Source organism: Scleropages formosus, chromosome 8 (genome assembly GCF_900964775.1).
Source record: "Scleropages formosus chromosome 8, fSclFor1.1, whole genome shotgun sequence".
NCBI classification, from domain to species: domain Eukaryota; kingdom Metazoa; phylum Chordata; class Actinopteri; order Osteoglossiformes; family Osteoglossidae; genus Scleropages; species Scleropages formosus.
Genome location: NC_041813.1, coordinates 31,559,665 through 31,579,548, shown reverse-complemented (window position 1 = coordinate 31,579,548; position 19,884 = coordinate 31,559,665). Strand labels below are relative to the sequence as shown.

At 47.7% G+C, this 19,884-nt stretch overlaps 1 protein-coding gene across 3 annotated transcripts in view; it reads right to left on the bottom strand.

Annotated features, from left to right (window-relative positions):
• septin12 (septin 12) overlaps positions 1-19,469 on the bottom strand; it is a 48,403-nt gene extending 28,934 nt beyond the window's left edge. Inside the window, exons 1-2 of one of the 3 annotated variants that reach the window (XM_018764634.2) lie at positions 19,253-19,469; positions 10,999-12,189 (exon numbers count right to left, since the gene is read on the bottom strand). In XM_018764634.2, coding sequence (XP_018620150.2) covers positions 10,999-12,189; positions 19,253-19,307 — 1,246 coding nt within the window. In that variant the 5' untranslated portion in view covers positions 19,308-19,469. Of the gene's footprint in view, positions 1-1,863; positions 1,913-6,770; positions 6,792-10,998; positions 12,190-19,252 lie in introns of those variants that run through there. The other 2 variants (XM_029254168.1, XM_029254167.1) reach the window with 2 other exon arrangements.
• Positions 19,470-19,884: the final 415 nt, after the last annotated feature.

Sequence of the window (19,884 nt, the reverse complement as noted above, 5' to 3'; positions counted from 1 at the left end):
CAATAAATCCAAAAGCCAAAACAAGAAACTCATCACCAAGTCAGTTGTGGTGATGGCCATGATGTCATGATGGATGATCCATTCCAGCAGTAGCAATAAAGGAAGCAGTGATCACAGTCAACATGTCTGGAGTTCAAGTGGGTTGCATGGTAGTCAACATCTTACACTGTGACCAGAAGGTTCTTGTCAGGTCTAGAAAAACCATCCTGTCATATTTGTGACAGCAGAAGATGAGACAGAACGAAAGAGCAACCTACGCGTATGTCATTGAAAGGAGGCATCCAGTGTCATACACAGGACACCTCAAATGCAACTGAGCTCTCAAGATGCTAAAAGAGCAACCAGATATCTGCCTGAACAGTGTGGACCACAGATGTACAGTAAAACCTGCTTTAGAATGTGAACCAGACCTCTGAGCAGAGACAGGCTGAGCAAGAGCAAAGACTGGATGAAGGCTGAGGGGAAAGCATTACCAATTTCTTAAACCCTCAGCAGGGAGAACTCACCACTGGTGGTCCAAGCAGGGAAGGGCAAGGACTGTAGAAGAGCTGATTTGCTAATTTACAACATGCCTCCTAATAAATCACATCAGCCAGGGTGGTTGAAAGCGCTTGAATTTCCCCTGAAGCGTCTACCTGAGAAAGGGCCAAGGGTCCCAGAATGACAGAGATCATCTATGTTTCAGCAGAACATTTCTGCTCTCTCTACTTCAAGTATATTTTTCTAAAACTCTGTTGACTTAAATCACAATGTTTTTCCATCGAACTCAAGCTTAACAGACAAACGAAACAGCGAATATGTGTGAGTGAACATGTAATGAACCATCTGGCCATGTGCTCTTTCTGGTTTCACTTGACACACACACACACACACACACACACACACACACACACACACACACACACACACACACACACACACACACACACACACACACACACACACACACACACACACACACACACGTTTCATTGCATGACTGGAGAACTTTCATAGCCCTTAGCAGAAATATTCATCTCCAGAAAACAATTTCATTCCACCAGTTCGGCCTGTTGTACTTTTTTCCACTTCTGCTATTTTTAATTACAGGGATTAAAATGAGGTTCCATCACGGGCAGCTGTTTCAACTTAAACACTTAGTCAAAGGGCTGCGTGAAACGTTTCCTTTCTTTTCCTAATATGCACCGCAAGCATTTTTAACCACATTAAAAACTCAATTAAGTGTACCACGTCAGTGTGCCAGAAGTGTGTTTACAAACCGGCCATGGCCAATGGCCTCCCGTGGAGAAAATAAGCATAGTAGTTAAGTTTCTGAAGTTCCGCTTCCCCAGCTGATAAGTTTAAAATGAAATGGAAATCCTCTATAAATGAGATGCAGCAGTGGATGTACCCCCATAAACCCCGGTAATTCCCGCAAGATGTTCTCCGAGGACATTCTAGCCCTTTACCCTGTTATTTCCGCCTTGTGTCACAGTTTTTGTATCACTTCGTGACCCTTCTCTACTTCCCTATGCTGTTTTGTGAAGGACAGCTGGTAGCGTAGTGATTAGAGCTGCTGCTGCCCTTGGACTCAAAGGTCGCAGGTTCGAGTCTCATTGCCAGCTGTAATACCCTCGAGCAAGGAACTTACCCTGAAATTACTCCACTCAAAATTCCCCAGCTGTATAAATGGGTAAATGACTGTACGTAGCTTAACGTTGTAAGTTCCTTTTGAGAAAGGCGTCATCTAAATGAAGTAAATGTAACGTAAACAGATTCGGATGTAAATGACTCCTCTCTAACGGCAAATTTTCACACCTTGAGTAGAGGCCCTCAAAAATCAAATGTTAAAAATAAAGAATAGAGCAGGTATAAAATACTTACAGGTCCTGCTTTATCTGCAAAGCATTTCACACGCTGAGCTAAACTGACCTGCGGAGAGGAACGTGTTCCATCGTATTCCCACTGTACAGGTGGGAAAAAAAAAGAAAATCTTCACTTATGGCAAAGGATGGGAAGGCGTTAGCTTGTTCGTATTTGCCTTAATGTTTTTGTACAAAGCCCAAACATGTGCACACACACTCTCTCTTTCACACACACAGGCTTTGGCTCATTTTCAAGACCTTGTAGTCTTTCCAAATGCTTCACATGCTTCTGCTTTCAGACCAGAGAGTTGCAATGAGGAACCATGGGGTTCAGTAATTCTTATTGGCCTTTATTTGGGAGACATTTGTCACCCGATTTAGGACCACAAAGAAGATCTTTTCAAAAGAGTTTAAAACCCAGGACCTTCTACCCAGGGGGCAGGCTAATAGTTATTACCATTGCGTGATCATGAAGATCTGGCCCAATACAAGCCACATGTGTTCCCAGCCTTCAAGAAGTACTGAAAAAAGTACTCAAAGAAGTCCTGAAGTGAAGGTTCTTGTTGGTCCGTGCCAAATTCGCGAGCAGTTCTCTTTCAGCAAGCAATGTCCTACAGAGCCGCCGTGCCAAGCGCTGGGGTCACACTGGTCAGAAGGAGTTTAGAGCCCATTCAGGAATCCTGACTGCTTGCCAGGGGACAGCAAAATCGGAGAAATCCTTCAGGACTGACAGTTTGCCTTGGCACACCTACGCCAACACACCTCTTACTCGTTTTTTTTATTGAGAGATCTTCTACCTCCTGGTCCCACAGTCGATGAGGCCGCACACAAGTCGCTCCCTGAGCCAGCAGGAGTCAACAAACACAATAAGACCCCAAGACACCCAAGCTCGAGGGGGTAGCTCAGTTCACAGACGCTAACACTTTTCCCTCCAAAACAGTGTGTTCACCTACAGATGCAAGCAAGTACAGCTACACCCTGTATTCCTCGGTGAAACGGCCACCAAATCCCAAAAGATTCCCTCAGAAACATGTCACACATCGAGGCATCCCTGTTGTTTAGTGCACAGACACCGACCGTGTCTTTCGCCCGCATCATTTATCATTCATTACCGGCCTTCTGCTGCTCTTAAAGAGTGCACGCACCCCTTATCGCCCGTACTCGTGTGAAAAGGAAAGTATCAGATGACTCATTTCAACAAGCTACCTTGCCAAAAGACTCCCTTGGGCTTTTTTCACCAAGTGAGAGAAAAGACGGAACGTAATATCTGAAAACCCGCAAACAAACTTTGCCGTAAGAGAAACTCGTTAAGACGGTTAATGAACGCTCTCCCGCCTGCTTAGAAAGCGTCACAAATCGTAATGAATTCATCCCAGATGGGTGTTTGTGACGGCGGGAGGATGCAGATAACAGCTGCAGTTGTGGAAGTAAACCAGCTTCTTCCTGACAAATCCTCAGGGCGGATCATGTCTCCCGTACTCCGCAACCGCAACCCGTAACTCCGGATCCAACAACAGGAAGGACTCGGTAGTTCCAATCACAGAATGCAGTTTACTATTGAAAACAGGAGTCCACAACGAACGCATCCATGTTTACGGAGGAGTGCTGCTGCTACAGCTGCAGACAGTGAGCCAGACAAGCAGAAGAACCATAAAGATGGCGTTACGCAAAATGTAAATTTCTCTGTCTGGCGCACACAGGGAGCACAAAGAACAACAGGCACTCAAGCCGAGCTTCAGTGATGGTCTCCAGTCTATAGTATCAGTCATTCTGCACAGTTCGTGGTACACGGACCTTTTCTCAACAAAGCATCTGAGAAACAATACTGTCACTGACACTGAGTAATGGTTAATATTTTCTCCTGCTTCATCTGGGAATTGCAGTAGAAGATGCTGGCAACAAAATAGGGGCTCCAGTGCGTGCAGCCACCGAAAGGTCAGGGGTCAGAGGTTGAGGAAGGCGAAGCTGAAGTCACAGTGGAGCTGAGAAAGAAGTGAAAGGCCAAGGTTCGCACTTCCTGTTTGACTTTTGACAAGTCTTTGCAACAAATAGCTTTTCACTTTCAAACCGCAATAGAATGAACACTTTCGACGCGCAAGGTATCGATCGAGCCAACATTTCTCGAAAGGTCTTCATCGTCAGGATTTTCATCGTCGTGCTTCTGTACGACATGGCAATCACAGAGCACTTTTTTTTGTTCACCTACAGCATTCAGAAATAAAAACTTGTTGCATCAGCACTGCAAATAAAATCCAAACGCATAACGAAAGTATGCTGTTTTTCGCCGAATTTGGCACATTTACTCATGACAATAAAACCACTCATTTCTGGCCCTTGAGCAAAGGCTTCCAAAGTGCAGATTATTAACTTCAAACAGCTCCACGTTTGGAGCTAAAACAACACATTACTAAGTGCTTACATTGCTTACACTGTAAGTAGATGTGGATCCATTAGGCCTCTTGGCTATGAGTTGAAACAGGCACAGACACCATAAATAACACTTTGTTTTAATATGAGGTGTGTATTTTAATTAACTGCGTGTCATAGCCATATAATCAGTTGTGAGAAACAGCTGAGCCCAAATTCTGCACGTGAAGCAAACTGAGCAAGAATTCATGCAGTGCTTCACACACCCAGAGCGTATTTTGACTGTAGAAAGCAGTTTGGTGTCCCGAGGCTCCACACCATGAGAGCAAATGCAAGAGGGGCCAGCAAGTGTCGTAGTGGCTAGAGCGAATCACCGCACGTCTCCCTGGAAGGTCGTGTCTGCTGTAACTCGGTGTAATTTTAGTACGCATCTCAATCAGGAACATACAGCTAACATAGATACATGTACGACACAAATCACAGGAGAAAATGTAAGAACTGCTTCTAGCTATTTACAAGATTTGATCAACTGCTACACCTCAACCAGACCCCTTCGCTCGTCTACTTCTGCCCGCTTGGTGGTCCCGTGCACGAAAGGTAAAGCACGGAGGTTCTCGGTTCTAGTTCCGTTGTGGTGGAATGACCTCCCCCTCTCACTCAGAACTGCTGAATCCCTGTCCACATTTAAGGAGGGTCTGGAAACTCACCTCTTCCAGACTCATTTCGCCCACGATCTCTTAAGCTCATGTAAAGTGTACATGTTCATGCATCATAGCTTTATGATCATGCCCAGATAAGCCTTTACACAGCCACTCCTCCTGCATTGTGTGTAAATGTCTGTGTCCCTTAAAAAAAAAAGAAAATGTAGGAAGGTTATCAGGAATCGTCTATTCTGAGTTTTATGCCCCTAATCGTGCGATGACCATCGATGCACATAGTGGAAAGAAACAAACTAACTTAAGAATCACACGTCTGCAACTATGTCACCCTTTCTCATAATGCAATGCACAAATCGTATTTTCTCCGAGATGTACGTCTCTTTGGAGAAAAACGTCTGCTAAATAAATACATGCAAATGTAAGAGAAACAAACACAAATGTGACAAGTGATGAATATTGACGCGTGAGCCGAACACCAGACGGAGCTGCACTAAAGCAGCTAATGGGGGGGGGCAGCTAAAACCATCTGCTAGTGAAGAATTTATTCCTTAAATCACTGTAATTAAATGTAGTATAAAGTGTGCTGTAAGAGAGAGAGCACCCCCCCCACCCAACGTGTTCCCAGGCAGGCAGGAACACGACCTGTAGGTGGTTATGGGATGTCGGTGAGAGAGACGGAGAGGCTCCTGCTGAAAGACGTTCGCAGAAGGTTGCTCTCTCTCTGCGGAGAGGCGCTTTGTCAGACGCAGGGAAGGTAATTTGTAGCATTGCTACTTTCAGCAATAAATCCAGAAGGGCTGTCAGTCAGAGCCATCAGTCATCGGCGAGCAGGAGGCGCCTCCCGTGGTGGGGGGCCAAACTCTGGCCCGCTACGTTTTTTTCCCGCCCCCCCCGTTCGGTACTTCCACACGCTATGCACCCTGTTCCAAGCGGCATCGGTAGACCTCTCAAGTGCAGGTTCAAATCTCGTCTGGCAGGTACGCCCCCACCTGGGGGCTCGGTCGACCCCCTGTGATCTTGCACAGCTGCCAGGCAGCTGAAACAAATCATGCTGCACATATTTAACTGAATTTTAACTGTCCTCTCCTGTCTCACCAAAGAAGCCAAACGAAGAAACTGCTTTAATCTTTTCTTCTTCCACAAACCAGTATATGCGGTTCTATACTTGGTGCCGAAGGGGAAGAAAAACAAGATAGAAACGATAGTGACAGAGAAAAGACAGCTGGAAATGTGTTTCACTCTCTATATAATGTAATAACTAATGTTCCTATTAAAGATATATTCCTTGTGACTGTTCCCAGAACCTGAAATATGACTAGTGGTCATCCGGACCTTTTCGGTAAAAATGAAAATGTATGATTGTATAATTAGATTTGAAATTCCTGCTGGGCCCGAAACACGCCACATTAAGGTTCAAAAGTCATTTTCAAACGTTTTACCACAAAAAAAGCAAGATTAGAATTTTGCATTTGGAATAAATAAAGTGGACGGAATGAGAGGAGAGCAAAGTAGGGCGATCGTCAATGGTGAAATATGTTATAATAAAGTAAAAAAAGAATATCAAAAAACCGTAGGCTTCCGCGGTTAGAGTCAACTGACTGGAGGTTTTGTTCTTCTGGATTAAACCGGTTTAATCCAGAAGAACAAAACCTCCAGTCAGTTAAAAAAAAATAATTCTGAATTAAAGTTTCATAGCCAATATGTGGTGCACACACTTGTGAAATGTGTGACATATCGAAACCCACAAACACATCCTATTTCTCGTTGGATTTGTTCCATCTAATTTGTTTTGGCCTTTAATTCAGTAACAGGCTCCGCTGCCTCTCAGGATTATTAGACTGGAAAAGAACGTCGGAAGCGCGCGTCGTGCGTGACGTGCGCTCCGGTACCTTCTTTACACCTCTTCTCTATCACGTCCAGCCTGTCGAGGGAAGAGGCTCGTTGGTTCTCGCTCGACTCTTCTGTGCGGAACGGGAAGCGTTTCACGAGTATTTCCAGCACCATTTCACGGCTCTTTGATTCATCCGACTTGTTTCTTCAATGTGTTACAAAGTGGCGTCTCGCTTTAACTGGCAACTCCTTCTCTCCGACCTTCAGAGCAGTTCCTCCAGCAAAGAGTAATTTTGCGCCTGCTGTAATGACGGACAGTTCTGCTTTTGTCAGTCTACGCCATGAATCCGCATCATCGTAGCAAAGTGTTTTTTTCCACAGTGGACATGAGTGTATTACTGAGGATCTTCCACACCAAAACAAAGACAACAGTTTTGCACTGGAAGTTTGCCAGCCTTTTAAATAAGGAAATATTTCGAAATAGTCAGCTTAGAAGATGTGCAAAAAATGTGGAACACTGTTTAAAAAAAAGTTTCTATGGTTAGATGTGGTGGGTGGCTCAGCACCGTGCCATTCGCTCCACCTGACTGGATACTGGAATGACAGGACAGCCCAATGGATCACAATATTATTAGTTACATATATTTTCTCGAATTTCCCAAGAAAGAAATGGGCAAAGCGAATGTTAACAATGCAGTATTAATTTTACTTTTGAATTGCTGTATAAATGTCTATTTTATGATCATTTGGTCATATTACGCTGTGTTTTGTTAAATATTTTATTTGCACATAAGTTTTACTAATATGCAAAAATAATTCTCTTAAAAAAACCACACGTGATTCACTGTCAATTAATGACAGGTAAAACATATGACCGGACCCCCTCCCTCATTATTCCAGCCATCTGATGATGAATTTAGTATTAAGTATTTAGTATTGAGGGGGGCATGGGGGCGCGGTGGCGCAGTGGGTTGGACCGGGTCCTGCTCCCCGGTGGATCTGGGGTTTGAGTCCCGCTTGGGGTGCCTTGCGACGGACTGGGGTCCCGTCCTGGGTGTGTCCCCTCCCCCTCTGCCCTTACGCCCTGTGTTACCAGGTAGGCTCCGGTTCCCCGCGACCCCGTATGAGACAAGCAGTTCAGAAAGTGTGTGTGTGTGTGTATATAGTATTGATATATGGCCTGGAATCCACCCGTTTTTAAATACGTAAATCAAAGTCCAGTGGACTAAGAAATGAAAGCCCTTACAGGCAGGCCCTGTAAACAGTCAGCTTTGATTCCAGTGCCTGTGACACAAGCAAATCAATGTAGAAACTTCCCTAATTGAGTTATGATTTTTTTCCAACCACTCGAGTGAAATGTGTGCAATTGAGAGCAACCGCTAGTCGTAGGCGCTGTAGGGTTCCAGCTTGGCAATGCGGCATTCCCATTTGTGAGGGTTAAAGGTTAAAAGCATGGAGACCTGTTTCGGACGCCGTTTTGTCTCCGAAAGTTCTCGATACTGGGGACATCTGAGGGTCAGTGGTTCTCTCGATAATAACAGGCTCGATTAAGTTTCCATGACACAAATGAAACACAAAAAAATCTTTGTGGACCTTTCAGTCGCTTCCCTTATTGCCATGCGGGACATCAGATAGGAGACATTCCCTGCAGATCACTTCTAGACATTTCCCTCGCCACCGGTGGAGCAAAAACAAGCCCGTGGGGAACAGTGCAGCACTGTCGTAGACCTAACCAAGCGTCTCAAAGTAAAATTCTTCCGTCTGCTATCGAACGGAGGAATCTGCCGTGCCTTTGCCCCAGAGGACGGCATCCGGACGAAGGCCGCAGGCATTCCTTCGTTACAGCGAGCACACTGTAAATCCACAACCTCGGACCCAGCTATGTGAAAGAAAATCATCCCGTCCCTGCAGTAAATCCCTCAAGTCCTTCTCCTTCTCTCATCATCTTATTACTCCATTAAAGCCAACGTGAAAGGAACCGTCTGTGTTGCGCACATCTGCTTCTCGTCACCGGCGCCGATGGTTACTTATCCGCTTGCGGACGCCTTTCCGTGAGCTCACCTCACAGCAGAGGGCGTAGTGGTCAGAGCTGCCGCCGTGCACTCAGAAGGACCTGGATCTGAATCCGTGCTCTGGCTGCAGTACCCTCGATCAAGGTACTTACCCTGAATTAACAGAGCAGCAATTACCCGGCTGTAGAGATGGGTAAGTCATTTTAAGCAGATTAACACTGTAAATCACTTGGGAGGAAAATGTCAGATAAATGAGTTAATGGCACTCAGTACTGTGCAAGGTTTCAGGCATTTCCAATTCAGCTATGATCTTCGGTGCAGAAACTGCTGCACCCTTTTTAAAGGGTACGGTTCAAAAACAGCGCGCTAAAAAAAGAATCCGACAGTAAAACAGGGAGCGCAGAGCTCAGGCGGGTTTGGCAAACTGCAGTGTGTCTTACATACATCACCCCTTCTTTCCTGTTATCATAGGAAACACAATGACAATATCCTGACACGAGCACCGTGTTTTCCCGAACCTGGACCACAGGGGGGAAGAGAGGCAACATCTGAAAATGCCCACTCTTCAAAAATAAAACAAGTCATGAGGCACACGGGCTGCGATCACACGGAAAATATTCAATACACGGGCGTGTCGTGTCAACATGGTGGCACACGAACGTCAGAGTACAAAGCGCTTCCTAAAATCAGGCCAGGAAACCGAACGAATAGCTACGGCAGAGCTCGGAGCTCCGCAGAGGAGCATCTTATCAAAGGCAAAATAGACGATCCGGCCTGAAAGCCTCGCGTGGATCCCCCAAAACACAGACCAAAGCGCTTATTTCCGCGCAAACAAAGCAAGGAGCGCAGCTTTGCGAAGGAGGATGAAGACACACACTGTTTGTTTTCCACTTTTCTTCCGCTGCAGATTACAAAGTGTGCATTAGCGGCCGGCTGTGTCACAAGGGAAACGCAGAGACCACCCTAAATGCAGGGCGGGATGATGATGATAATAAATGTCCCAACGGTCACCGCGCTGTCCCGAGCTTCCAAACACTCTCTTTGTAGCTAAGTATAGTACAGGCCAAACAAAGGCTCTTTACTGTTCGCCGATAACTCTTGTGTTTGGTTTAAAACGGCCTGTTTCCTCCCCCCTTCACCCTAGGAGATAAACAGAAAAAAGCGGCATCTTGCGAACGCGACTCAACCCTTCGTCCGATTCGGGGCTGTTTATCTGTCCGGCGACACAAAGCCTTCGGAGAGGGGCGTTTGCCTTCGGCTGCGCGGGTCGTCGAACGTTCCCAGACCCGGTCCCGCCTCCTCCCATCGGTACCGACTGGAATTCTACAGGTAGAGCTTAGAACGTTTGAATCCAGATTAGAAATATGTGAGCCATTGTGCACCGCGCTGATGCTAACACTTCACCGCGATACATTTCAATGTATGTTAACATTTAGTGCTCCTTTTAGCAGTGGCGCACAAAATTGCCCTTTCTAAACAGGATCTCTTCTACTTTGTTATTACAGCAAACTTCTGATAACATCCGTATCTAGCGGCGTTGGTTTACTCTGCAGATGGTTTTCATGTTTATCTCTGCTGCTACAGGTGTTTCTGCTCAAACCAGATTGAACTCAAGATTCGAGATTCATTTCCCTCCATTTTTCCAGTCTTCTTTTTTTTTGGAAGGTTGCAATCTAAACTGTGCAAACAAACTTTGCTCCTTTTTGGAGCACTTAGTCGACAACTGATATGCCGGAAGTAACATTTCAGGATGTCCGTAGCATCAGCTCGTGCAGAACGCTAATACCTTGCCCTGTGGATTCACTTCTACCAAACCAACCGTAGATCAACGGGAAACACTTTCCGCACCTCAACTGCTTCTTCCTGGTAAGCAGGGCAGGAAATGAAGCAGGACCGACTACAGCTGCCGGATGAAAATGACCGTGTCACGGCGGCCATGGCCGCAGGGGGCCAATCTTATTGTACACGTGGCTGACCTGTGCCGCTTCGCTGTTGGCAGGCAAAAGTTTGTTGATGCTGCAGGGAATTCTTCCCGTCACTGTCCTAAACTGTGATGGGAGAGGTGTGGAAAGACAATCCCGATGACGGCGTCACATCAGACAAACAGCGGTGCAGATAGCCAGCGGTGAGAACCTCCATTACGTCACATTGGTTATTTATTTACCTGACACATGTTTGGAAAGGAGGTCCATTTTTCCACTTTTGTTTTTCACAAATCTTGTTCATATGCCAGGTTATCCTAATGCATAACAAGCTTTCTTTCCCCCACAGAACAGCAGCTCTTACCACATTGCTGCTGGGATGCCTGGTGCTGGATCCTATTGCCATTGAGCTCCATCCTTGGCCTAGACCCCACTGTGCTGGTGCTGCCATTAGGTGAAGAAAAGGAGGCGATCCTCTGGAGTATGGAGCCCACGCTCTCACCAGAACCTTCCAGGCTGGGGTCCACAGCAGTTGTCGTCACCTCTGGGGAAAGCTGAACGACCTGGGGCTGGGAGACCAGCTTCAGCTGAGGGGTCTGTGCTGGGGACAGGGGCACAGGTGTCTGGCTAACGCTGGGGACAGGCTGGGCCCCCATTGCCGACGTGGTCGGAACGATTGATGAGCCGCTCACTCTGCCATGGAGCCTGGGGAGGGGTTTGGGTACAGGAGAAGAATCTGTGGTCACAACCTGGTGTGGTGAGACCAGGCTGTCCAGATCTAGGGGGAACTTGTTGAGTCGTACAGGTTCCTTGGGTTTGGGTGGCTGGGACGGGCTGGAGAAGGATGGCACCCTTCCCACCGAGCTGGGTGTCTGGCGCTGAGCAGTGGTGGCCCATGTTGCTGGCAGGCCTCCGTACCGAGCCCCCAAGGGACCTACACCCCTCCGTCCACCACCCTCAGTGATCTGCAGGTCCAGAGAGGGCATGGAGCCATGATTGATACCTTTGGGCTCTGGAGCCAGGGCCGCCGGAGCCTCGGCGTCCGAGTGGAACACATTGCCGTGCGAAGAGAACTTCTTCAAAGCAGGGCTTCCCAGGTGCTGGGCTTTGCACTCGCTTGCAGTCATAGGACCCTGGAGATGGCTGAAAGAGCTTAGCTTCGAGGAGCCGTGATATTCCAAGCTGGAGGAGGAGCTATGCAGGCTGTCATTGTCGCTCCCTGGCCCGGAGGATGAGAACCCGTTCGGGTTGAACTTGCTCTGGAAGGACGAGACGCGGGTGACCCCTGAGCTCGTCTTACCGTTGGCTCTGGCCGTTCCGATGGTGCCGCGATTGAATGACAGGCTGGTCACCATTTTGGACTTCAAGACAGGACTTTCGGTGGGGCTTGAGTGGATAGTGATCCGTGACTGATAGGATGAGGCTGTGTGATTGGCTGGTCCTCTGCTTTCATTGGCTGGGACTGGGCTTGGACTCAGGGGTGAACTTAGGGTCGAAGACGGAGAAAAAGAAGGAATCTCGTCCGCATCCTCAACGTCAAAGGATCTCTTGAGGGCTGCAAATGCAAAGCACGTTTTTGTTAATACTGTGTATTTGCAACGGCATTCTGAGCATGCAAAACAAATAACTGTCATTAATATCTTCTTCCTGAATCGGTCTCTTATTCAATATAAAAGCAATGGCAGTTTAAAAAAAAAATCCTAATACTTCACTCTTCCTAGGTCCAACAGCTGCATTGAGTATGATCAGAGACAACACCAATCGTGACTGCTTTCCTCTTCAGTTCCTGCATAATACCTGTGTTTGTTTTTACATTGTTCATTCATGGGGCCCCGAGGAATTTTTCGGTATTCCTTTTCAGGCCCTAAAGATAGCCTAAACAAATGAAAACTAATAAAAAAGCATACACGCTCGGCTTTGATCTTGCAGTATCAACATTGCACAATCTCTAGTCCAAGGCATTTATGCTCAGTATTCAAACTTAGAAGCGCAATAAATATGTATGTTAGCCTTGGGAAGGACGTTATGAACGATCAAATTTCCATCTTATACAACAGGTTGGGAAATTAAAATTCACTATAATTATATTACAGTGCAGACAGTTTCAAAGCAGACACTGAATAGCAAGAGGACACAATATCTCTCACAGACTTGTTATTCTGGCTCCAGATTATACACTTCAAAGTTCTCAAAGCCTTTTTGAAACAACAATAAGGAATAAATTATAACCATTGTCCTCCAAGTTGGCTTTATGAAGGCAGTACAACCTTGAAAGGCTAAGTAAGAGCAGACAAATGCCCTGTTCCAATGGTCTTGCTTTGAAGCCGATGAGAGAAGTGGCTACAAGCAGATATGATTCAGTGCAGTGTTTTGACCTCATGCCACACCCTAATGGGGGGGTCACATGACACGGGTATGTGGGACAAATTATCTCATGGCATAAACTTAGTCCATAGATCTCAAAGGGACATCAAAGGATGCTGGGTCACACATGCAGCTATCAATGTGGGACCAACAATATTCTGACCACTTGAGCTGCAATATCGTGTGTCCTGTGTGGTTACTCTCCATATGAGACAGGAAAGCCTGGCTTGTCTGCAACGACGGAGAGCTGCTATTCCATGCTGGCTGGTGGGATTTGAGGGCGCTTGATTCACACGTCAGCTTTATATGAGATAAAGGAGATGTGCAAGAGCACAACCAAGTCTTTGTCCTGACCAGAGCCATGAGCTAATCTTGACCTAATCATGGTCCAGTTGGCCGTGAACGGTGTAGAAACATCCTAAATGTGCTCTGAAAAGTAAAAGGTTCCTCCTATTCATTTGTCAATGCCCTTCAGTGCTGTCGGCGAAAACCAGTTATCTGAGGTGGTATCTTTGAATAGTTCAAAAGCAAATAGACCCATAACAAAGGGCCCCGAGCTGTTTTACAGTAACATCCTTTTGTGGCCAAATATTTACTTTTACCCAAAGCACTTCTACACCTGGGTTTTTTTCAATTATTTAGTGTCTTTGGAGTTTGCTTGTTCTCCCTGTGTTCCCATGGGTTTCCTCCCACAGTCCACAGATATATTATAGGTGAACTGGTGACTCTGATTTACCCACAGTGCGTTGGTGTGTGTGTGACTGCTCTGTGTTGGAGTGGTGTAGCCTACCTCATATTTCACTCCTCACCTTTTGCTTCCAAGATAGACAATGGACCACCGCAAACCTGAAGCGCACAAGCGTTTACAGATGACGGTATTTTTACTGGAGTAATTCAGGGTACGTACTTCAATGACGAGTATCACGGCAGTCCAGTGTATGAGTCCAGTGAACATCGCCCTCTGATAGACAATGCGAGTGATTCGACTGGAGCTTCGGTCGAAGTGAAATGAGGCAGACAGGTGCTGGAGAGCTCAGGGGCGGAGGGAAGCAGCCTGTGGCGGTGCTCGCGTTCCCCAACGCGGCCTTTCCTCACCACTCCTTTGTCGCACACCACCGCTCTTCCCGCTACACAAAGGACCAATTCACTGTCAGGGTGCCTTGGGTCGAGGGTTTGGATTACCGCAGCCTGCATGCCGACCCGGAATTCCAGCAGGGGAACAATGCAGGCCCCCCTCAACTCCCCAGATCCACACACCCACGCACACATTGCTCAGCTACGAGCGGATGAATGGTGGCTATGAATGGGGGAAAAAATGGGAAAGCTCTGTTTGGCATATGGGCGTAGCTGCTTCACACAGTCGAGCCGCTCAAATGCATGTTTGTACGGAAAACATTGGACTGCTGTGGACACACACGTTACCACGCCTCGCAGACGTGTGTTTGGAACGGGCTGAAACCACCGCGGTAATCTGATTAACTCCCGCAGTAAGAACCTTTCATCAGCGTGGCGCTTCCGTAGCGCCCTTCGTAGCCGCCTTCCTGTTTTGTCCATGGCCCTTGACAGGCGTTTCTCCCCCCAATGAATGCCATCAATTACCTGCAGCCTGAAGTCCTAAATCAAACAATTAATGGTGGTGCGGTGCCCCAACGACACGGGCCGCAAAGCCCTATTTTCTGTCACTCTGCGCCAGCACAGCTGTACAAATTTCATAGCTGGTCCATTCCCAGCCATGTGACCTTCTGCTGCGGAGGTGCACGGCGATCCCCGCGCCACGAGCTCAGCCCACGCAGTTTACGCGTTGTGTTCCTTGTTGTTCTCTTTGCGAAAAGGACACCATTAAGACATTGTGTCATGGACAGGAGGTCTTTACGGGTGACTGGAAAGCACTTTTGGGCCCAATTAGAGTGGCAAGGGGGCGCATGTAATTTCAATTAGCCACCGCTACACCTCTCCTCACAGCTCCAAGGCTTCTGGGTGACGGAGTGAGGACAAGTGCCAGCTTGCTGCCCCATGACGATCAAGGTGGAGAGGAGCTGGTTCCAGGTAATTATCGGCACCCATTTGGATCCCCTGACTGTAATTACCCCTTGGCCGGGCATGCCGTCTCCTCTTTCCTCTAAACCGCTTTCCCGCAGCTTCGCAGTGCAGGTCTTCTCATCTTACACCTGGCAGTACATGAGTTCTTGCGAAAAGCTGTCAAAGGCAGGAGATCCAGCAAGCGCTGTTCAATGGCTCGATCGCACGCGTCCGCAATCGCCTACTTGTTTCTGGGAGATCGCCAAGAGCTAAGTGCTTCGGGCGCTCTGGAGGTAATTTGACGCTGTTTTCACGTGTGCTGCCTTTGGCATTCAGCGGTAATGATGGGATTGGCCTCAGTGGCAATGCTGGGTACCATCAGACACACTTTCTGGCAGTTTTAAGTTTGCACAACATGAAGACAAGGGTCTCATTCAGTGGCAGGGATCTAAAGAGGCTCAAAGAGACTTTTATGACGTGCCGAGCTCCTCAGAAAGTATGACTGAAATGGTCTGCAGGTGACTTTCTAAGTACGAATTGACTCGTCACACGCTTGATGGCATGTGGAAGCCCTGGCTGTCAATGACGGTGTAGAAAAGGGGGAAGAGCAAAGAGCATCATGGACACGGAGGTTTTACCAGAATTCCGCTTTGAAAGTCCTCTGCTCTGCTATCTGACACCAGGAGCAGCAGCACTTCCAGGCCGCAGCAGTCAGAGGTCCTCGCTTTACTGCCCGTGGCGAGGGTTTCTGCTGCCAACGGGGGCTGGGACCAATTCCACAAATCACAGCCTACGACCCCCAGGGCGACTGCGTTTGTGATGCATGTGCAGGGCTTCCGGAGGTGAGTTGAAAGAAGGTGCAGCACACTGTCCGTCTGCTAAGGATCCGTTTGGCATGTTGTGCACTATCAAGTGCAGGAATTAAAGGCCAAAAAAGACCAGTATAACCACATGTAAGAGTGTAAGGAATGTCAGAAATTGGTTTTCTTTTCTCAACGTTCTGCACGACGACTTGGTAGGCGAAGGCAGACCTCTCAGGGTGGGGGATGGGGGCGTTGCATCCATTGCTGGTCCGTGGACAGGCAGCGACTCGCCCCGGCTGGATTTGCTTCCTCCCCGTCCGCACATTCCTCCCTGGCATTAACCAGCGACCTCCGCCATGGATGCGTTCGTGGGATGGGGGAGGAGGGAGGCAGCCCCGAACATCAGGTGTGTGCCGGTCACTCGAGCACGGAGCACATCTGGAAGCAAGGTTACGAGCATCGTGACGGAAACACCGACACCTTGGATCCCGCTCAAGGCTCCCGTAGGTTTTCGCACTCGTGCGGCTTGGGGATTATTCGCCAACGAAAACATATCATCCGCAGGCTTCCTCTTCTCAACTCGTCTTTCGTCAGTCGCTAATGCTGTTGCTGGCTTGTGAGCAGGGCCCACCTCACTGTATTTACGGTTTGTCATGTTGTTTTTGACTCTTTCCTGGAACAGCAGAGCGCATTAATGGTGCCATTTTGGGTAATTATATCGTATCCAGCCGTATCAGAGCCGCACGCCATAGTTCACCGTCATCCTGCCAAATTACATTTTTATATCTAAGTAAGAGGAGCAACTATCGTAGCTAGAGCTGCTGCCTTTGGACCCAAAGGTCACCGGTTTGAATCCCACCTCCAGCTGTAGTAGCAGTACCCTTGAGTAAGATACTTACCCCGAATTCCTCCAGTAAATTACTCAGCTGTAAAAATGGCTAAATAATTATCAGTACATTAATAGTGTAAGTCGCTTTGGAGAAAAATGTCAGCTAAATGAATACGAGAGCTTGGCATTGCCGTATCTGCCTCCTGCCTACTGTCAGTCTGCATCCAAGGAGGCTGGAGCGCGAGGATCTAATTTGTTTCCACGTGTTGTTTTCCCAGGACGTGTTGTGCTGTTTCACTGGTTACAGGTAACAGTGTAAATATTGTTCCAAGCGACACTGGAAGCAAACATAAATGACTGTCATGTCTCCAAGGCCCTTTCCTGCAAACATGCCCCGTGGTCGCTGCTCGTCTGGGAAACGACCCGACCCATTTCCCCGTAAAAAGCCAAGGTGCCAGGCTATGCGTTCATGCTGGAACACACTTGGAGACACAGGCAGCCTGCAAACACAACCACGCCGGACTGAAACAAAAGGACAACTGCTAATAAGAAGTTGTGAGATGCCTGCATACAAACCCATCTCCTGGAGACCTCCTCGGGCAGCCTCTGTTGCCCCACACCTTTGAGATCAGTTGCCCTGAGCCTGATGCGTGAAAGGAGAGGGGAAATGCAAGAAACGCACAGAAGCAACGGCGCAAAGGACCTGTCGCTCAGGCTTTTGTTTTAGTCCCACTCGTCAACATGACCGAAAGACCTCCGTCTTGGATCCCATGCCTGTGAGACCCAAGTCAAGCCAAGTTCTCCAACATTTTGTGAATCCATCCCCCATCCCCCACAATGCCACTCCACTCACTGGCCAGCCCCCCCATTCACGGGGCGTGGCTTATTTCTGAACCCACAAGATTCTCTGAACTTCGACACTCCATCTCCACTGCAGGGGTGCTATTATCACACCTTTTAGGATTACAACACACAGCGATATAAAGCTCTGCAACTTCTTTTCAGATGATCCCAACCCCAACCCTTGGTCCAGCTCCCTTATTGGTTGGCCTTGTTGACATGGATGACATGGACCAATAAACTGAGGCAGGGACTGTAGTGTCCAGGGACAGTTGCCCAGTGACTCCTACAGGGGTCATTCTTGTTTTGACCAGACCCTTCTCAGCCTACTGAGAAAGACACCCACTGACCTGCTTTACCCCGTGCTGTAATTCAATTAAAATGTTCCACTAGCTGTAATGTTACGCCATGTTATCAAAAGCTCCTGGGACTTGGAGATGAACCCCATGGGGAGTAAAAGTCATTGAACCGGGTCTCTGGGAGGAGAATCCACATGGGATCCACAGCCAAATGGTCACGTTTAAAGAAGCCACATAAGTGAAAACTTTCAGCCGGATATTCGCAAAAGGTGCAACATTTACATTACTTTTATCAGCCAGAAAAAAGTCAGAAAAGCAGCAGTTTGAAAAAAAGTCAGGGAAACTTGCTTTTCAGTGTCAAATCATTGGTAAAACTAGGATTTACCAATGATTTTACACTGGAAAGAAAACATGTAAAATGAAAGGAAGTGCAATGCCAGGCACTGCTGTGACAGAGGCTTGTGGTGATGATATTATTACAAGAGGAACAGCTGCCCCTGTTTGTTACTCGCACATGAGCCAGAAGGACCGGAGCTTCACCACAGACCATTTCACCGGAGCCCCCCTGCGTCCAATGGAAAAAAAAGAAACATTTATTCTGAACGGTGCTTGTTTAAAACTTTCGACGCCAGAGTGTAATGTAAGTCTGCTAACAGAAAAAAGAGGCACTAATTGCACAAAGCGGTCCCACCAGAGGACGATCGTGCCCTATTTCACTGTAACACAGTATCAGTTTAACGCATTTTTTAAAAAAGGTCTACAATGGAAAAAAGGAATTTAGAATTTGCTCTCCTCAATTATTTTTTAAGAGCTAATTAGTGTAAAAGTCACCCAGTCCATGATTATGAATGTGTAAATCTGGAGATCATCCAGGCTTTGTGTGAGCCCAGAATGCCCCAACTTTGCTGGCCCACGCCTCGTCCCCGGGACCTACAGCACGGAGACTTTTGTACAAAAAATACACCCTTGATTAATGAGCTTTGGCGAAGCTGGATTTTCTCCAGACATTTGCTTTAAATCCTCAAACTGGATCAGCCTCCCCCCCACCCCCCCCACCCCCAAAGATCCTGAGCCAACAGCACAAAGTTCTCAGAAATCAATGAAACTGGGAAAAAAAAGCATGTAAAAAAAGCACTGTACACATGATGTACAGGAGACTGATGTGATGAGCGTATAAGTTACAAAGAGGCAGAATGATAAAAAGCAAGGAAGACTAATAAAAGGACTAATAATGAAGGACTTTGCAGAGCCCTGAGACACAAACATAATTTAGTGTTTCTTGGAATATAAACGTATATATTATTGACATGATCTGTGTAAGTTTTGTAATATAAACTGACCACCTTCTGCATGGAAAAACCGAGTGCATGTGGAGTAATTTAACTGGCCTGAATGCGGTTAATTCAGTTATGTTTATCCAGTAAATTATTTTTCTATTGTTGTTGTTATTATTATAATACGTACCCTCAAAGTCTGACAGTATCCCCTCCAGATGATCATTCACAGACAGATCCGACATCCTGACTCCCACTTTTACGCACGGCCACAAAGTGGTCACTTGTTCTTTTTCGCCTCTTCCTCGCAGGAAAAAGGTGCCCGGGGTCTCTGGAAGCTCCGCGCTCACGCAGCAGGGCCAGGAGGGCGGCGAGGCGGTGCGCTTTTCTCGCTGGGAAACGGGAGGGAAACGGGAGGGAAACGAGCGGCGCTGCGGCGGAGCGGCGGAGCGCTGAGTGTCGGTCGGGCGAGGAGCGCAGCGGCGCGGCGCGTCTCGTCTGTGGGAGCGCGCGTCTCCTCGAGAGTACAGGCGCGCGCGCGCGGACCCCCCCCCCCTCTCGCCGCCACGGCCGGCCGGCCCCTCCCCCTTGAGGTGAGCTCACAAAGGGTCGGACCCCCGCGGGGCCCCTCCGTCGGAGCCCATCAGCGCTCCTTGAGCATCGGCGCGCTTTTTACTCTGATTTTGCGGCGCTTGTAGTAAAACTGCTGCTCCTACCTTCGCTTCGCACTGCATCTGTTTCATCTTCCACGTGTATGGTGGGGGGGGGTTGTAACGTACTTGATTTACATCAACATGATCCTAACACACACCGCTCGTAACC